At 41.3% G+C, this 19,520-nt stretch overlaps 1 protein-coding gene across 4 annotated transcripts in view; it reads right to left on the bottom strand.

Moving 5' to 3' along the window:
- The window catches only part of cher (filamin-A), a 63,275-nt gene that overhangs the window by 2,528 nt on the left and 41,227 nt on the right, over positions 1-19,520 (bottom strand). For 3 of the 4 annotated variants that reach the window (XM_065495664.1, XM_065495666.1, XM_065495665.1), the window contains 10 exons: positions 12,056-12,206; positions 5,367-5,507; positions 5,178-5,306; positions 4,944-5,117; positions 4,520-4,888; positions 3,971-4,252; positions 3,754-3,918; positions 2,861-3,100; positions 451-644; positions 160-385 (listed from right to left, as the gene is read on the bottom strand). In XM_065495664.1, coding sequence (XP_065351736.1) covers positions 160-385; positions 451-644; positions 2,861-3,100; positions 3,754-3,918; positions 3,971-4,252; positions 4,520-4,888; positions 4,944-5,117; positions 5,178-5,306; positions 5,367-5,507; positions 12,056-12,206 — 2,071 coding nt within the window. Of the gene's footprint in view, positions 1-159; positions 386-450; positions 645-2,860; positions 3,101-3,753; positions 3,919-3,970; positions 4,253-4,519; positions 4,889-4,943; positions 5,118-5,177; positions 5,307-5,366; positions 5,508-5,671; positions 6,001-6,087; positions 6,324-12,055; positions 12,207-19,520 lie in introns of those variants that run through there. The other variant, XM_065495667.1, reaches the window with a different exon arrangement.

Raw genomic sequence — 19,520 nt, 5'->3', positions numbered from 1 at the left:
TAGTTGTTTTTTACAGCCGCATAATTTAAATTTTAAAATAATTTTTTTGAGCAGGATTTCCTGGTTTCTTGAGATTTACAGATAAAAAAATATTTAATTTGATAGTCCTCATAACAATCTGCTCACAATCTCACGTTTTTCTGACATGTTCTTTCTCACCAGTTTTGACCTTCTCGAGTCCGTTTCCGTGAGCGTGGACGGCGGCCGGATCAGCGTCCTCCTTGCCCACCTTTATCCTGAACGGCGAGCCAGGGATGTGGACGCCGTTGAACTTGCAGTGGATGTTGTGGATGCCATTTTCGCGCGGCATGAACCGCACGGAGTAGGTGTCGGCGTCGATCAACTGCAGGAAGCAGTCGTCTTCCATTCCGGACGGCGACACGATCTGATTTGAAATTTGTTTAAGTTTTAATTGAGAAAAAATCAGGGTCGACGGAAGGAGACTTTTACCTTGCCGTCCAGATCTCCCTTGGCACCATTTTTGCGAACTAAGAACACGGCTGGCTTCTCCATCTGGACTCCGGCGTCGGGGAATTGGGCCACCTCGAGCTTGTGAGCGTCGCCGAGCGCCGGCGAGATGTAAACCTTGTACGGCGAGTCTGGCACGTGTTGGTCATTGAACTTGATTCCGACGCGGTATTCACCTGCGATCAATCAGAAATTGAAGGTTAGGTTAATTAATTTGTGTTATAAGATTAAAAATATAAATTTCTTTTTGAAAAGAAACAGTTTCTAAGTTAAGATCCATCTGTTGTTTATTTGTTAAAAATTCTAAAATGTTTTCAACCTGCTAAGATCCGTTGTGAGTCAATTTACGTCTTGTATTGCGATTTACAAGGTGATCGTAAATTTTTTATTGAAAATTAATACAAAATCGCAGAAATAAAAGTAATTTTAATCCAAAATTTAAAATATTTCAAACGTCTTATTAAATTAGAATAAATTATTTGAATTTATATTTGGAATGGACGCAAAGAGGTAAAAAGAATCTATCTGATCAAAGCTGTCATGTGCGAACCAACTGTTCTCAATTTTCTTTTTTGGTTGTAGGGATTAAATTAATAATTTTGCCAGCGCTCGTGGGTACACACATGTGGCAAAACATTCATTTTAAAAATAAAGAGAACGGAGATATTGCGAACACAGCGATTTCACCGTGCTTAATTACGCTCAACAAGTGGCGAATTTGCCAAAGAGTGCCAAGAGAGTGCGAGATTGTAATAATAACCCGGCTGAATCACCGCGCTCAGGCCTGGCCGCGAATCAAAAAGAAGAAGGGTTGACACTTTTGAACGGATGATACGGTTTGACGTCAAAAGTTGGCACGCGGCTGCCGCCACTTCCCACACTGCGCGCGCGACACACACACTCGAAAATAGACCGGAGGAAAATGAAAGACCGGGGGTGATTACGTCGGCACAATCGCAATCACGATACTGACTTTGTGCTTCCTGGTCGGAGGTGAGGACGGGGGCGCCGAGCTGGATCTGCTGCGACACCTTGTAGACCAGCTTTTCCGCCATCGCGGGGTGAAAACGGAGGTGCGAGAGAAAGAGAGGAAAAGGCGAGATAGAGAGAGCGAGACTCCGCGCCCGGCGCCGACCGCTTCTATATTGAAAGCGGGTTTCCGCGCCGCCAGCCGCCTATTGCGAAGTCATACAAAATTATTCTTGGACAGAAGCCGCTCCAGCTGCCAACACACGACGCGCCGCGCGCGCGGCCATTAATTTCTCTGGCCGGCCGAAATAGCAGCGTGCTCGCCCCCGGTAAAACATGTCCAGAGAATGAGTGACTCACCGCCGCTGGATTTATTGATTTTGGCAGCAATTTGCACCTTTTTCGCCCGAAAAAATGGCGCGGAAATAGCATTTGCATTGCGCTGCAAGCTGCCCTTGGCCACTGAGTGGATCATTACATCTCCTCTTTCTGTCAACAGCGTCCGCTCGCAGTTAGTTTTGCTCATCCGAGCTGAGAGAATTGATATTTCAGAAAGCTACTCTTGCTCTGCGAAATGAAGCAGAGGTAAAAATGTCTAAACATAGCGTTTCGTCTCTACTCATCATTTTTCTTTACACAAATAAACGCGGAGATTGAATTTTACACAGCTAATTTTGTAAAACTGTGTCGTGTGCTTTGAGAAAAAATACAGTTGGGCCATGAAAATTAAATATAATACCTGTTTCTTTATTTATAAATTAAAATTTTAAATTTTAAAATTTAAAATCAGTGAAATCATGGAGAAAAAGCGAGGAAAATTTTTTTAATTTTAAACGGGGTTGAATTTTCACACCACCCAATTTTTGTAGCGCGCTGGAATTTACTTCGTACACGAATTTAAAGAAAAAAAATTTACTGCACATAATATAACAGTAATTATTCAAATTTATTCAAATATTTTTGTTAATTTTCACACGAAAATATAGATTTCACTTTAGTTACTATGAACACAAATTTGGAAGACAAAATTTTAATGGAAGAAATTGGTTAAAATAAAAAAAATGAGAATTTTCCAGTAAATTTTACTTGCTTTAAAATTCTGGAGTAATTCTTTGTGCAAAATTTGAAAATTGTAATCCACTCTCTGTCTCTTGGCTCCGATTAATTTAATAATTTAAACTATTGAAATTAATTCAGTTTGACATCATTTCTCAACTCCCAATTTGAATATCAGCCAGACACGCGTCAATCTTCAATCTACCAAATTGACCGACTAATCATTCGCATGACTCCAAATTATCCGCCCCATTTACGCAACAGCCGTCGATTCCCTGCAGAATTCGCAGTTATGCAACCGGTCGCGCAAGTCGGACGCGCCGGTTGCCTACTTTCGAAATGTCGCGATCGTGTGCGGTAAACTGACCTGGTTCGGCGACCGTGTAGCTGACGTAGCAGGATCCGTCCTTGCGGTCCTTGAAGTCGATCTCGGCCTTGCTGGGGCCTTCGACCGAAATGGCGAGAGATCCGGCGCCGGCCTCGCGGGTCCACACGTTGAATTCGCACGGCTGGCCTTGCTCGCCGCGCTCGAGGCCGGGGCCGCCGGCGTGCACGCGGTGGGCGCCGCCGTCGCGCAACGGACCAACCGTGAACTGGAAGGGCGAACCTGAAATAGAATTAATTCGAGGATTTTAATATTAAATTAAAACAGATGAAAAGGGCATTTTATTCAGCTGAAAATTTTAGGAGGAATTTTTGGCCAGTAATCGTGACGTCATCAATTTTAGGGCTATTCATGTTCAAGAGAAGCCACTTTTATTACCCTGATTGTTTTCCCTTGATGGACAACAAAGGAAAATCAACTAGCAACCTAAAAATTTCCACCCTGAGCAGTGATGACGTCACAATAATGTACTTGGCCTTCTCTTTGTCCAGCAAATTTTAGGAATTTTTCATAAATTAGAGTAAAATATCGGATTTTTGGTGGTTTCGGGGCTTCCAATTAGTGGAAATACGCCGAGCCAGAGTACCTGATAATTGGCTCTAGGATTTCGGAGGTGCTTATTTTAATTAGGGTCTATTACGGCCGCAAGTGCTGCTAAATTTGGAACGCACACATTTAATGGGTCATAAAACATGCAGGAAATCAGTGTTTATACACGACGGGCGGCCATTTATATAAAGGATTGCTGTTCTTGCGTAAGGCGCGCGCGTGCAGAATGATCGAAAAGCCGGTTACGTAAAACTTGATACAACTTCAAAAACAAGCATTTCGGCCGCGCGCATCAAAGACTTTGTATTAATAGCCAAGTAGCCTACCAGGAATGTGGATCTCCTTGTATTTGACAGACACGGTGTGCACGCCCAGCTCCTTGGGAATGAAGTGCACGGAGTAGAGGCCGTCCTCCACCTCCTCGATGGTCGCGTCTTCCGTCACTCCACTCGGCGAGGTCACAGTTGCCGTCAGGTCGAACGACGTGATTCCTGCGCCGAGAAAATATAACGTCACGTCAAAGCCATCCACGAACCAAATTACCTGGCATTTTGAAGGTGAGTTTGCACTCGCTGCCAACCTCGGTGATCGGCACCGCTTCCCTCTGTCTCTGGATCTTCTCCCTCTGCCTGTTGGAGCCTTCGCCGGTGACCTTGACCGTGAACGGCGAGCCTTCGACGTGGTGGTCGGCGAACTTGAGATTGACAATGTAGTAGCCCGGCTCGGTCGGCTTGTATGAGATGTTCAGGGTGCCGTCCTCGTTGTCCTTGCACTGGATCTCCGCCTTGCTGGGGCCTTCAATGGAAAGCGAAAGACCTCCGTACCCTGAAATCAAATCGCGGAATTTGTTAATAAGTGTTCGGTGCCAACAAGTCGTCAACAGATGGCACCTCAGTCCATTTTTGCATTTTCGGGTACTTTTCTGCGATTCTTCTACGGGTTTAAATTGTCTCAGCCAATCACCAAATGCGTTTGACTATATAAAATTGTTTTTTACTTTCAGCAAGTCAAATAAAACCTGCACGGCAGCAGGATTGAGAACTGCAAATGAGCTGTGACGCCATCTGTTGGCGGCTCTGAGCATCACCGTACCTGCGTTGCGTGTGTCCACTGTGAATGTGTTGTCTACGTGGGTTTCGCCCTCGATGAGCGTCCTGCCGGTGACCATGACCTTCTTGGCGTCTCCCACCTCCCGCTCGGCCACCTCGATCTTGAACGGCGAGTTCTGGATGTGTTTTCCCATGCGCTTGACCGACACGGTGTGCTCGCCGATCTCTCTGGGCGTGAAGGAAATGCCCAGGTTGCCGTTGGGAAGCTTCTTGAGGAAGCACGGCTCCTCGAGGCCGCTCGGCGCCTGGATCGAGGCGTTCAGCGACCTGATTTCCTGGTCAGACACCTTTCCTGGCAGGGACACTTCGCTGCACGAGCCCACAGAGATCTGGTTCCTTTTGCGTCCCTCGCCTGGAAATAATTTTAAAAAAATATTGTCAAAGGTGAATATTAGCAAATGACTCACCGGTGATCTTGGCTGTGTACGGACTGCCCTTGATGTGCTTGTCGCCAAACCGGACCGAGATTTTGTATTCTCCAGGGGCCGTCGGCAGGTAGGATACCGAGACGGTGCCATCCTTGTTGTCGTGACAGCTAATCTCCGCCTTGCTCGGACCTTCCACCGAAAGGGACAGTCCACCTGTAATTCGAAAAATAAATTTTTAACCACCTGAAATAGGGGGAAATTCGAAGGTTGCACCTGCTCCAGCGCCTTTCGTCGAGATGGTGAAGTTGGACGGCTCTCCGCACACTCCGTGAGTCAGGCCAGGACCGTAGGCGGTCACATATCCGCTGCTAATGGAATCCACGTGGAATTTGAAAGGCGATCCTGCGGAAGGAGAATGCTCAGTCCGTGACATCCATTTAATAAACAAAAAAGAGAACCCACCTTGAACGTGCTCTCCGTTGTATTTGACGCTGAGTTCGTGCAAACCTTCCTCTCGGGGGTCGTACCGTAAGCTAACAGTTCCATCTCTGTTGTCCTCAATATGAGGCTTGTCAATCTGACCGCTTGGCATTTTGATTTCAGCTGAAAAATCCAGGATAATGTTGAACAAAAAATTACATAAAAGACAAAAATTTTAAATGAAACCTGCAGTGCACTGTTAAAATTAAAAGAGAAACCTAACATCCCTAAAAATGTAAATTAAATCGGGCGCCGCGGTGCCTAATGTAACGCATTCCTGTGTGTACCTTTACTACTATTCACGTAAAAACAGGATAGCTCTGACATAACGTCAGCGCCACAGTCTTCTTGATCACACGATTCTTTGTCGTTGTCTTCATCGTCGTCTTCCTCGGAAGTGGTGCACTCCTCGCCGGAAGTGCTGTCTTCTTCGTCGGAACTACTGCCGCTGCTGCCGCCGCTGCTGACGCGGCACCGACCGTTTGTGAAGCCGTTGTTTTTGAAGCCGTTCTGCAGGACCAGCGCCAGGTACTCCTTGCTGGGCAGGCTGCCGGCCATGCAGATCGGCCGCGTCTGGAAGTCGGTCTCGCTGACGCGCAGAACCTTGGTCAGGTCCCTGAGGCGCAGAAGGGAAAAGTGGGTCAGCCCGGGGCAAGAAGCGAAATCAGCTCGGAGGAAAAAATAGCGCGCGCCAGGCACATACCTGAAGAAGACGCTGACCTCGGTCCAGGTTGCCTCGACCTTTGAGTCGGGCAGGAGCGCATCCCAGCCGAACATGGTGGCGCTCAATTATGACTGGCTGGCGCTGCTTATAATCTGGGCCGATTTCACGATTTTAATATTTTTTGTCGCCGCTGCCGAGCCAAAAATCTGTGGAGCTGCAGCGGCTGGCTGGCTGGACGCCGGTGCGCAGAGGCTGGAGGGCTGGGGTGGGTGATTTACCGAGCGGCGGAGAATTATGGCCGACAGCTGCTGCTCTCTCAACCTTGCCCGCACCACCGCCGCCACCACCACCGCCGCCGCCGTTTAATTAAATCGCTGCGCGCCCGTGCCGACCCAACGAACGACCGATCGACTGCTGCTTCCAGTCGGGCCTAATTGCGTAAATATGCGGTGCGGACGGGCCGGACCTAATTGCCACCTCTTATCTGATGCCCGACGTCCGGCCGGCCGGCTCTCCCCTCTCCATCCGCTACCCCCGCTGCTCCAGAGGGGCGGTTTCGGCTTGCCCCCGACGTGTCCATCACTTTTGGCACGCGCTCCAAGGATCAAGTGATTACTTTTTTCATAAATCACGCTCGGCTCGTAATCTGCACGACTCGATGAATTATGGAGATTAAAGCAAATTAAATTTCACTCCGACTTCCGCTTTGCAGAATGCTAAACGTTGGGGCGAAACGATTAAATCGTCACAGCACACATGGAACATTCGGGACTATCAAGCAGCTATAAACATTCAAACTAGACGAGAGACTAGAAATCGAGGGAACGAATGAAATGCTAAAATAAGACTCTGTTGGTCTGGATTTGAAGAACCGAGTCTTTTCATTTTTCTTCATGAGATCACTGAGTTATGAGCAAAAATATTATCAGATTTTAAAAAATTAAATAAAGTCATTCCTCAGAATTCTAAGGGTTTAACAAATTGATAATTATTCAATCCCTATTTATAAATTAATAAACAATCTAATTTAAAATGAAGAACCACCACGCTTTGCTGAAGAATTTGCGTTTTTTTAGTTTATCAGATTAAATTTACAGTATATTGCTCAAAAGAATATCAAATTAAAAGAACAATTCACAGGCAAAATGTAGAATCGAAGCGAATAAAAAAAGAGTCAACGTTTGCATCGTTGATAAAGTTCATAATTTAATTAAATATTGTAATTTTCGCCCTCAAAATAGTTGGTTTTGTGGATTTTAGTTCATTTAGACGTTCAATTGCGTGAAATTCATGCCAATTTCAAGTCCAATTTCCTGACGTGCAGCCCTAACCATCTCCAAAAATTCTGACGCGTCCAAATTGGAGACTTGAACTATTGCAGCTCTCGAGTGAAGCAATAAAACTTTGTCATTCATGTCTTTTTAAGCGTCAAAGCAATTTTGCAGACAAGCAATTTCAGTTAACTCTCGGAGCTGTGCAGGCGCAAAGGTGGCACATCTGGCGTCGCCGATCGTGCGGTGGTGGTGGTCCCCGGCTGGCTTTCTGGCTTTCTTCTTCTCTCTTCGCTGCCGCCGCGGCGCGTTTTCCTCGATTCCGAGAGCTGGGCTCGCGCGACTAATGGTGCGTGCGGGCCAAATTAAAGAACGCCTGTTTCTGCCAAGTTGCCGCTGGAATTCGCGCGGCCGCGAGCATGAATTGTGGCCTCTCGGGGTTAAATCCAGCGCTCTCTCGCTTGCTCGCCTACCTACGTGGGCTTTGAGGAGGAAGTTTTGAGGGATTATTCCTCCCGCCGCCCCCCGCTGCACGCAAGTGTCACGTTTCGCGCCACGCATACGCCTTTTTGCGCGAAAAGCGAGCAAAACGTTTTGTATCTGTCGAAAAAAAGATTTGCTCCGCCGACTTTTGTGACAGGTGTCATCTTTTGTGGCGCCGCGCGACCTTTGAAATCGCCCCCCTCTGCTCCACGGCCGCTTTCTTTCATTCATGAAAAGAACCTCGCGTACTATTTCCGGCACTCAAGGTTAGCGAATTTTCGGCAGTCATTAAAATTACTGAAAGAGGAATGATACTGCAAAAGCCTGGAAAATGCTTGTTGTCAATGCATAAACTCATCCCTTAGGATTCTGTTAAAGCCTAAATTGACCTAAGGAGCGCTGTAATTTGTTGAGAAAATTGGCTGGAAAGTTAGCGTGCTTTTCAAATGGTAATACTGTCTCCTTACTTGAAATCCGATTTTATTTCAAAACCAAGAGCTTCCCAAATTAGTGGCGTACACCGTTGGACAGATCTCGACGAGAGGAATCGGAATATGCCAAGAAAATATGTTCAAGCACTGTAAATTTTGGAGAAAATTGGCAAAATTTGAATTTTTACTATAGGAAGGCCCTTGTTTATTATTGTAAATTGTTGAAAAAATTATTTACCGATTATTTGTTTATGGCATCCAACAATTAAAATAATTTTCAATTGTTGCCCAGTATCATGCCACTTTAAACAGGCAAAAATTAAATTTAGTACCCCCTCTTGAGACTGTTACATTTGCGGACGTGAATTTTAAACGTTTTTGATACTTTTTTATACTGCTGTCGGAAACGTGATAGTTTTTAGTGCGTCGTTTGTGGCGCACTTCAGGATTTGACAGGATTTTTGTTAGAAAATCATAATTTTCGCCATTTTCCAATAGGTTTAATTTTCTAGAATAATAATCTCGCTTACAGTAAAAATAAAAAATTTTTAAATCACAAAGGCAGACAATCTAAAAAAATCTGAAATTTTTATTTATTAAAATTCATAAAATGGACAAATTATTGCGTTTTTTGCACGTGCATGGATTTTGGTCTAAAAATAAGTTTAAATTTTTAATTATGATTCAAAAATTGACTTTAAATAATTAATTTAATAATTGTGTTCTCACTGAATTCATTTTGTTTGGATGTATGAAGATTTCTTTAAAACTAAACTGCAAGATTCGTGCTCGTTTGATGATCACGTGACGATTAGAAGCTTTGAAAAATTCGACCGTCTAGAATTTACATCCTTGAATATATTTTTGTAACTAAAAATAAAAATAATCAGTCAATTGGTGCTTAATCTTACGGGATTGAAGAACTATCCTCTAGATATTCATATTTTCTGGACCAAAAGATGACTTCAAAAGTAAATTTTGCGGAGGGGGTTGCGAAAAGTACCATATTATTGAAAAGAGCTTGGCCAGAAAAATGACTCCAACAATAAGAGAGCAGAAAAATTGTGCAAGTTGTAGTGTTGTTCACTATATGAATATAATTTTTTTGCTCCATTCTGCAAAAAGCAGGACGTGGAAGATGGAAGAAACGAGCCAAGCTGTCGTTCCCAGATTTAAACCTCAAATAAACAGGGACAGTTACAAAATGTGTCACACGTCGGCACATCCATCGAGCGGGCATCACAAGAGCGGGAGCCGTTTATAAAAATAATACGCCGGCAAAAACAGCTTTCCAGCCAATTTGCGCGGCGCGCGGGATGAGTCAAAGCTCGGCACGCGGGGACACACAACTGATTCACCCTTGGCGTGCATTTCTTTCCGCTGAGTCACGCTTGGTGCGATCGTAAATTTCGCCTTCAGATGGGGACACAAGGCCGCCGCCGCCGCCACCTCCAACCCGCTTAATTAATCTCGCGATTATCGCCGCCTAGTAATTTTAGCACACGCCGAGTGATTTAATTTGCGACTGCCAGCGGCTCTTGTTCTCACGAAACAACAGGCTCAACGCGAAAACAAAAGCGGCAGAAGTGCGGCGGCAATATAGTTTGGAAATACATTCTCGTATTGTGCAATATGTTTGTGGAATTTCAACGGTCGAGAGTATTTTTATCTGAGCTGAGCTACATTTCTGGACCGGAAAAGAGTCCAATACGTTGTATACGCGCAAATGGTTAAAGACTACGCGCTAAAAGTTTCTAGCGGTTTCAGCAGCGAGATTTTGAGGCTGCTCGCTCGCAATTTTTACCAGGGGCCAATTTAAAAAAGAAATATATTTTAATGGTGCTCAACGACCCGAAGGCCGGAAGCCAATTTTTTTCACTGCCAGCTTAGCCAAAGTCACATCAGCTGACCGCACGCGACCCAAAATTAGTCAGCTGGCTAAGAGTATGAGACCTCGAATTTTGTTCATTGATTGTTTGCATTTTTAAAAGTTGTTTTATAAATTTTGAATAGCTTTGTCAATGCTAAAATAATTTAATTAGAGCTTCTGGGAAAAATATGATATCCAGTTATTCTAACAGAGAATCAACCGCTACGCCCCATTTCCTAGTCTGGCCCTTCATTTCCTTATTTAAACAAACTCGGGTTACATAGAGATGCCGTTTGTTGTCACGAAATGTAATTTAAATTAGACTTAACTCCGGGAGGAAATATCTTTGGCTCCAATAATTAATGAATTAAATGTTAAAATAAATATTTATGGAAAGTTTATAAATAATAATAAGAATTAGATTTATCCTCAATTTTTCATTTTTTTGTTGATCACCAAAAAAAATGGGAGGCTGCTTTGCGAGGAAATCAGGGTGAAATCTGCAAAAATCATCCAGTAATTTACAAAAATTGAGGATATTTTGAGGTCTAATGGAGCTAGAATATCAATTTTAGTTACAAAAGATGCCTATTTTAACTGGCAGTAATTGTAATTAAAATTTTAAAATAATAAAAAACGGCCTCTTTAATTATGATTATAAATGAAAGATTAAATAATGTTATTACTCTAAGTGTATGTAACACATTTCTATAAAAAAAATTCAGAATGGTGAAGCCTGAAGTTTTCAAGATGCAGCGAGGGACAAGGGTTGAAAATTTGTCTTTTTTAGTTCAGATCAAAATCAAAATTGCGTAGATTTTAAGGCCATCAGAACGAGTAAAAAATCTAACCTTTGTTTTCCAAGTGGGAATAATAAAAAATTAAACCAAAAATTGGGCTTTTTACATCGTAATTTTGTATAAAATCTATAAAATTAATAAATTTACAAAGATTCAAAATAATGAATGTACTTTTCTTTAATTTTGTAGTTAAAAGGAGTAATCTGCTGATGAGGCCTGATGGGCCGAAACAGCTGTTATTCATTATAGAATTAATATTTTCGTTTAATATGGTTTTTCTTTTACCACCCATTCTTAATATTTACAAAAAATATAATGATTTTATGTTAAAATTAGTTTAACTTAAAGAGGAATGATACTGGAAAAGCCTGGAAAATGCTTGTTGCCAATGCATAAACTCGTCCATTAGGATTCAGTTAAAGCCTAAATTGACCTAAGGAGCGCTGTAATTTTTTGAGAAATTTGGCTGGAAAGTCACCGTGCTGTTCAAGTGGTAATGGCTGTCTCCTTACTTGAAATCCGATTTAATATCAAAACCAAGAGTTTCCCCAATAAGTGGCATACACAATTGGACAGATCTCGACGAGAGGAATCGAAATATGCCAAGAAAATATGTTCAAGCATTGTAAATTTCGGAGAAAATTGGCAAAATTTTAATTTTTACTGTAGGAAGGTCATTTTTTACTATTGCAAATTGTTGAACAAATTGTTAATCGATCAATTTTTTAAGGCATCCAACAATTTAAGTAGTTTTCAATTGTTGCCCAGTATCATTCCACTTTAAATTAGATTTCAAATTTTGCCAATTTTACCGAAAATGAAACGGTTTTTGTCAGTTAATTCGTTTAATTTTGTCGTAATCTAATAATAATCTAATTTTACAGTACAAAATCCATTTTATTTTTTTTAAATCACGTGTTTGAAATTAACGCGATGCAATTGTTTTCACAAGAACTTACTATTTTTTTAAAATAAAAAATGCTCACCTAATACATACAAAAATAATGATTCAACGACTCCTGTTAATAAAATGTTCTCTTTTCCAAGGCAAAAAAGAGGAAAACGAAATGTGTTAATAGCCATTGCATAAAACAATTATTTCAGTGCACTGCAGAGTGATTTTTTTGTAAATAATTGCTAGATGAGACTGACCTGATACGTGGCCTCCAGTCGACGGCAATGGAATGTTCTGGAGCTCGACGATTCGGTAGCCCTGCTGCTTTTCCTTCCTGCTGCTGGTCGTCTGGCTGCTGCTGTCTTTGTGCACGGACCGCTTCACGAAGTCCGCTTCCTCTTTTCCAGCCTGCAATGCAGAAAGCGTCCAGATAAACACGCGCGCTCTCGAGACGTTTGATCTCGCAGATGAATCTGCGCGCGGTCCGGCCTAACGACGACACACACCGCCGCACGACGCCGGCCGGTAATCAGAAAAATAAGGCAAGCACAGCTCTAAATAATCCGCGCGGGGGAGAACGTCCGTCCGACTGAATAATTTTCCTCTCGTTCGCCAGGGAGGCAGCCGGCGAACGGACGCGGCCGCCACGAGATTTCGATTTCACGCTCGACAACTTCTTAATCTTTGCTGGAAATATATTTGCGTTCGTTCATTCCCCTCTTCGCCTCAACAGAGCAATTTCTAACAAGAATTTTGCAATTAGTGAGTGCTGATTAATTTTAAAATGATTTATTTGCAACTGAATTTAATTTAAAGAGCACACAAACGTTCAAAAATCTCAAATAATCATGTCAATGTTAAATTATTGTTATACATATTTTCATTCACTCTGAATTTGAACTTCAAATGAAATTTTAGACCTATTTTTAAAGAAATGATCAAATTAGGACCGAGCTACAGTTGAATTTCAGATTTTGCCAATTTTACCGAAAATTAAACGGTTTTTGTTTGTTATTTTTTTCGCTTAATTTTGATTCTTCTCGTTGTAATCTATCTAACAGTGTGCGAATTACGAGGAAAATTTAACTTTCATAATTTTACAGTAAAGAATCCACTTTAATTTAAAAAAAAATCAGCGGGGTCCAGATTTGCGATAAAATTGGTTCCCACTGCGCAGATCCAAGATGGCGTCTGAATGTGGGAAACAAAAAGCTCTCTTTGGATTGCCGTACGAGTGTCAAGAGTTTGTTTTTACGATCCAAAAGACACAATTAGTACAAGTAATGCAAATTATGACGAAAAGTTGCTTCTTTTCACGCATTTTCACGCGACCCTTTTTTCGCGCCATACTCCACTGGACGCCATATCTGCGCGTCGCAGAAATCTGGCCCCCGCTGAAAAAAATGACGTGTTTGTTCAGGAAAATTTTTCAGTAGATTTGATCGCATATTCCTCGTAAAAAATGTATTTTTAGCAGACCAAAATAAATATTTGTAAAAACTATTATGATCAAAATAATTCCCGCACGTTTATTTACATTTCTGCGACCAGCTGCAAAGAACACCCGGGCGTGCATGGAAATTGCAAGTATATTTTTAGCAGCCATCCATCTTCTAAATTTAGCATCGAAAAAAAAAAATCCCACACAACTTTTGATTCCAGCAGGCAAACCGCAACCTACTGCAAGTTCCAGAAGGGTTTTATTCAAGGCTGAATGGCTCGCGTTATCATTTCGCGTGGTGTTTAATTTGACTCGTCTAGTCAAACAAGCGAGACGCGGAGCGAGAGAAAAAGAAGCAGCGAGGCGTTTTGTTTCTCAACTCAAGCGTTTTAAGCGCGAGTGAGAAACGCGCTGGCTGCCACCGTGTGTGTGTGTGTCCCTTTCAACTTATCTAACGACCAATTAGCGGCCAAGTTAACGTCCCATTCTTCTCAATTGTCTCCCTAACGGCTGCAAATGCCAAAGCAGATAATCTCGGCTGCCAACAACTCGATTTATCACAGGTTGAACAGGCGCTGACAATGAAGTTAGCTTTTACTGCAGATGCTGTCATAAAGAAGCTAAATGAGTGACTTATCTTTAGCTTTTTTTGAATAAGAGAGCTGTCAAATTTGAAAATAAATGATAATTTGTAAAAGTAGTAATCAAATGATTTTTAAAAAATTCGCAGAGAATTGTTTTAAAAAAATATTCCGGACTTGCCCATAAAAGTTATTTCAAATGTTTGAATTACTTTAATTATGAGGTGTTGGCAATCAAATAAACTTTTAAATTGAGGTTTTTAATTTTATTTACCAAATTTTTATTGAGATTCGCTCTTCACGGTCTCCAGCACAATGTCGTTTTAAATAAAATTAAATTAAAAAAATAAATAATTAATGTTGTGTAAATCTGAATTGCCTCTGTTAAGAAGCAGAAGGCTGCATTTGTCAACTTTATGATAAGAAAACACATTTCTACCATTTTTTGAATTGCGAATAGAAGTTATATGTGAGCAATAAATTAGCCTGTCTCGGGCGTCATCAAGACCAAAATCATAAATTGAGTTAAGTGTTTGAAAAATGAACCATGCTAATTTTGCCATAGTTGGTTTTATTTATTTTCTGCTTTCAAAATTTTAAAAGTGCGCGTTGTCTTTTTAACTTAATGAGAAAGATTCTTAAAAATGAATAAAAATAAATAAGCCAGGATCATAAAAACAATCATTCCCCTTTCTGGGTTTTCATGAATCCGCGTGAACTTAAAATATAAAAAAGACCTGATTGTGAGAGGGATATCCAGGCGTGCGGAAAGTGGTCCTGCGGCGGCGACATTTTGGCCTCGGAAAAGTGGCGAGTTGGTCGTGCCACGGAAAGAAGAGCAGCGAGCAGACGCGGGTCTTTGCAAGGGCCATGCCCTGCGCGTACTGATCACGCCAGCGACTCTCGTTTGCCTTCAAAAGGCAGGCAGGCAGGCACAAACATAAGGCGGTGCATTGTGCCGCACCATCATCATCGTCGCCACCCGACACCATGTGCGCCCTTTTCAAATATTTACGCCGAGAAGAGAGCGAGATTTTTTTTCTTTTACTTGATGACGGCTATTGTGTTGATTTTGAACACAAACGTGCCAAAAGAAGAGTGGCAAAAATAGATGGCTCTTTCCTGTTTGCACGGAGCAAACCCTTGTTAAAACGCCGATTTTGATTCATCCGTGACAAGCGGTATTTTTTTAACAATTTGGATATTTTTATTCGTTGTTTCAGTAGAAACAATTGTTCTCAGAGATGAAGGGGAGGGGGATATTTATTATTTTTGGGGCAATTCATCAGATGCATAATAAGACATTGGTGTTCGAAGCCGCCAACAAATGGCGCCACCGTATACTTTCGTAATAAATTTAGTTTTAAGACAATTTCGCTGCGATTTCAGACTCAATCTAGCTACTGTGCATTCTTCATTTAATTTGCTTTCTTTTGACGTGCTGAAAACCCAAATCGGTTAAGCCAATCGCCGTAGAATCGTGAAAAACTATTTTTTTAAATATAAAATCTTTTCCAACGTTTCTACGGCGAATGGCTGGACTGATTTTGGTTTTCGGCACTTCAAAACAAAGCAAATTTAGTGAAGAATGTACACAGAAGCAGGCTTGAGTGTTAAATTTCAGCGGAAGTGCATTAAAATTAAATTTATTACTTGAGTAATGGTGGCGCCATCTGTAAGCTGCTTCAAACACTAAGGGCTCATGCAGCTGATGTATTAAAAATAATTCTTTGCAGAGAAACATTTTAAAACATTTATTTTTAAGAATTTCTTGGACTTCGCATAAAATTCAAATTGATAATGGTTTTACCCGAAAAAGTTGTTGTTCCGATAATGTTTTGCCAGGAATTTATTTACGTTTTCTTTAAGGTCGAAATTAACTCTTCCTTCAAAGAATATGACAACAAGGTTAAACACGAAAACAGTTGTTTAAAAAGACCTTTGCGCTGCTAATGCGTTGCTTCCAGCTAATCTAATCTAATATACATGAAGGCTTTAACATTTTCGAAGAGAACATTTCAAACATAAATCTCACCAGAGAGAACGAAAACTAATTATAAAGAACAATGACTTTTTGACCGATAAAAACTATGAAACTTTCCTATCTCGGATGAAGAAAATGAAAGCCCGAGATCAAACAGAACACTGTTACAATAATAGGTGTGACATTAAATTATACATTATTTTTTATACTCTATTTCTCTAAATCCGTTTTGCAACATTCAGATTTTCAGCACCTCTTTTGGCAACGTTTCCGTTCCGCTCTGTTTGAATTTTTCTCGGTCGGAAAGAAATTATGCGTCACCTCGATAAAGGCTCCGCCGAAAATACAGATCTGGGCCGCGGCGGGTGCCTCCTGTTTTTTCATCTGGATGGAATTCAGCGGGCATTATTCGTTTTATATTTGTATAAAGCGCGGCAGGCAACAACTGGCGTGCTCCATAAATATTCCGCTATAGCGCTCACTCAGAAAGAATATCAATGCGAGCAACTGTTCTTAAGGCCTCTGCTATTAGCCCCGATATTAGTCGGCGGTGTTATTGTGTCACGATACAAAAAAAAACACACTTGTCAATTAATATCAGTCGGTCTGGCAGTGTCAACTCGGAAAACAGCCGTCGCTTTTTTTTCTCTCTCGCCCTTCTCGATTTTGGACTAATAATAGAGAGACGCCGCGCCGACGAGAGTTATAATATTTATTGTTTGGCGCACATCCACCTACAATTTTCCGACTTTATCGCCGCTGCAGCGAGTTGGACCGCGGCCATGTTGCCGGTGGCAATCATAATTTGCGTGCCTGGCGCACAAAGTTGTTTAAACCGAGTTTAAATTGTCACTTTTAAGTTGTGGCTGCTTCGTACGCTTCGCAGCGATCCGCAGGATGCGTGCAATGAGCGTTGAGCGGGCTAATAAAGTGTGAATTCTCAGCACTTTATTGTTCTCAGCATAATCCCGTGATAAATGTTTGGTGCGACGCCAGAATTTTTACATTTTAAATTGAGAAAGGGAAATACCGAAATATCTCTGCTTTGGTAATAATGACAAAATTTGTTTTTACTTACAATTAGAAATTTTTTATCTATAATATGCCTTCCATTAGGTTTCCAAACTTTTTAAACCGTTTTGAAGCGTATTTGAAACGGTCTAAAATTCGTGTTAAATGTGTGACACAAACAAAAATTGAGAAAACCAATGAATTTAAAATTAGATGTGTTTTCCAAGCAATCTGAATCCATTTACAAATAAATTGCTACTTTCAACGAGCTAATAATATTATAATTCTTGTTATTTTTCTCTGCTTTGTTCCATTTTTATAAAAAAATCTTAAAATCTTTGCTTCTCGCTTGTGGACCAAACACAAAAATGTTATACTCGATAAAGTTTATGCATCAGTGGCGTATTTAGATTATAATTTACATATGTTTTCCAACTGACAGTTGAATTACTGTTTGTTCATTTCAGAAATGCAGCAAATTTTTGTATTTTTTGAAGTTTTCTTGAGTCCCAAAATAAATTAAAATTTGACAGCACCCAATTTATGTAAAATTAACAATTATGTGCTTTTCGCCTTGCACGTATTTGGTAAATTGCTGTGAATGTGGGATGAAAATTACAAAATTTCATCGTCTGGATATTTCCCACTGTTAAATTTATCCTTTTTTTATTTTATTTTTGGAAAAAAGGCCCAAAACTATTTAGACAATCAAGCCCTTAAAAATTTGCTCGGTAAAACAACACTCAAACGTGTTAGAAAAACGTCTGGAATTGCTTTTTCCAAACTATAAAAAATTGGTTTCGCAGCACTAATCAAATTTTTATATATATTTTCTTTAAAATGGATCTGCTGAAACATTATTACGAAAGCCAATCGAACCCAAGGTAGAGATTAACAAGTAGCCAAATTTTTACTGTTAATATTCCTAACTATTATTTATTTGCCAACTAGAGTAGCTCTCGATTATCTATTTTTAAACCATTTTAATTATGCTTACTCGCTCTGCATATTTTATTTAAACAGTACTATTTTAGTTTTTATATTTAAATTAGATCTACAATACAAATTGAAATATTACAATTTATAAATCCTCTTTAAATTTTCGATATAAAAAAGTAATAAATTTAAAATGATCAATAATTTAAATAATATTCAATTAAACAAGATTAGAAATCTTGATTGGCTTTAACATTAACTATATCTCGATCAATAAAATATTTATTAAAAAGAGTTAACTTAAAAAATACGAAAGTACACAATACGATGTATTTATAATATCATTTTATATTTTTTAATAATATAAAAATTTGTTCCCGCATTAAAAGCAGGGTTGCGTGTGCAGATGTGTGAGGAGCAAGACGCGATTAGCCGGCGAGTGGCGAGAACAAGGGTGATCGGAGCGCCTGCGGGCCGATCGGCACGCTGCGCCGCACAACAGCGGCGCTCAACCGGTGGCCCTGTCTGCCCGCCAAGTCGCCCATCATAAAGTTCGCGGGGCCGCGGACAGGACAGGTGCTCGGCCAACGGGGTGGGGCGGCCGTGTGCTTTTTTCACCGGAGCGGAAAATAATCGAGAGAGAGAGAGAGAGTGCTTACTCGTTTGAAGAGAAAGGAAGCTGCTCGGGCCGAACCACTCGGGCGACTGACAAATCAATCACAGACACGCGCGCGCGCCGCGGATGAATTAAGGGCTGATCAAAGGGCCGCCGGGCGGGCCGCGAGAACAATATTGCGGCGATCGCAATCGGGCCGAAAACAAAAAGGACGTCGGGTGGCGGCGGCCGCTGGTTGGCTGCCGCGGCCCCTCCCTTGCCCACCATATAAGCCCAAGATCCTGGGCGGACCCGACCCGACCGACACCCCCGCTCTGCGCGCCCCTTCGCCACCGCCGCCAACGCCTCCTCATTTTTTCCTCAGCTAAAAGTGGAACGGCCGGCCGGCCGGCCGGCCGCACCAGCCGGATGGCTTTTCTGTCACATGTCCTCCCGACGGCCCATCGACGGACGAGTGCATGTCCAGACGCCCGCTTCCGCCCTCTCTCCCGTCCCTCCGGCCACCGACAGGGTGACAAAGCGGTTCAAAGGCCAGACACGCTTCGCCCGATCCGTCAAAACGCTGATTTGACGCACGCTTTGCCGCTTGGAACCCACAAGACAATTAATTAGGCTCACAGCAACGATTGCGTTCCATCGGCATTTCTTAAGCCCTACTTGCGACATTTTTTCGTCACGCAATTGACATCCTAAATAAATATGGGGAATATTTTCACCAAAAATCAACCGATTTTTCAATGTGATATTGGAGTATTTTAAATTTAAAAGTTGATGTTAGTTAATTTCTTTACAGCTAAATTATTTAACAGAAAATATAATTTGTAACTTGTCAGAAGTTAATAACATTTAGTGTCCTGCATCTGCGACGACATTTTAAGAAAAATTAAAAGCAATAAAAGGCAAAATTTATAATTTTGAAGGGCAATCTCCCGCCGCACTGAGCCACAAATTTCAGAGCATTAATCACAAACTCTTTCTCAAGATATTTTGGTGTTTGAAATGGGGATGGAATTATTAATTAAATATAAATATAATAAATCAAATTAAATTAAATTTTCATTTAAAAGATTTTAATTATTAAAAGATTAATGAAAAATTCTATAAGCCTATGTATTTTTGCTTGGTGAAAATGTCATAAAAATTTGTCAAGTCC

The sequence above is a fragment of the Cloeon dipterum genome, chromosome X (genome assembly GCF_949628265.1).
Source record: "Cloeon dipterum chromosome X, ieCloDipt1.1, whole genome shotgun sequence".
Classification (NCBI taxonomy): Eukaryota; Metazoa; Arthropoda; class Insecta; order Ephemeroptera; family Baetidae; genus Cloeon; species Cloeon dipterum.
This window is presented reverse-complemented; position numbering and strand designations above follow the sequence as displayed.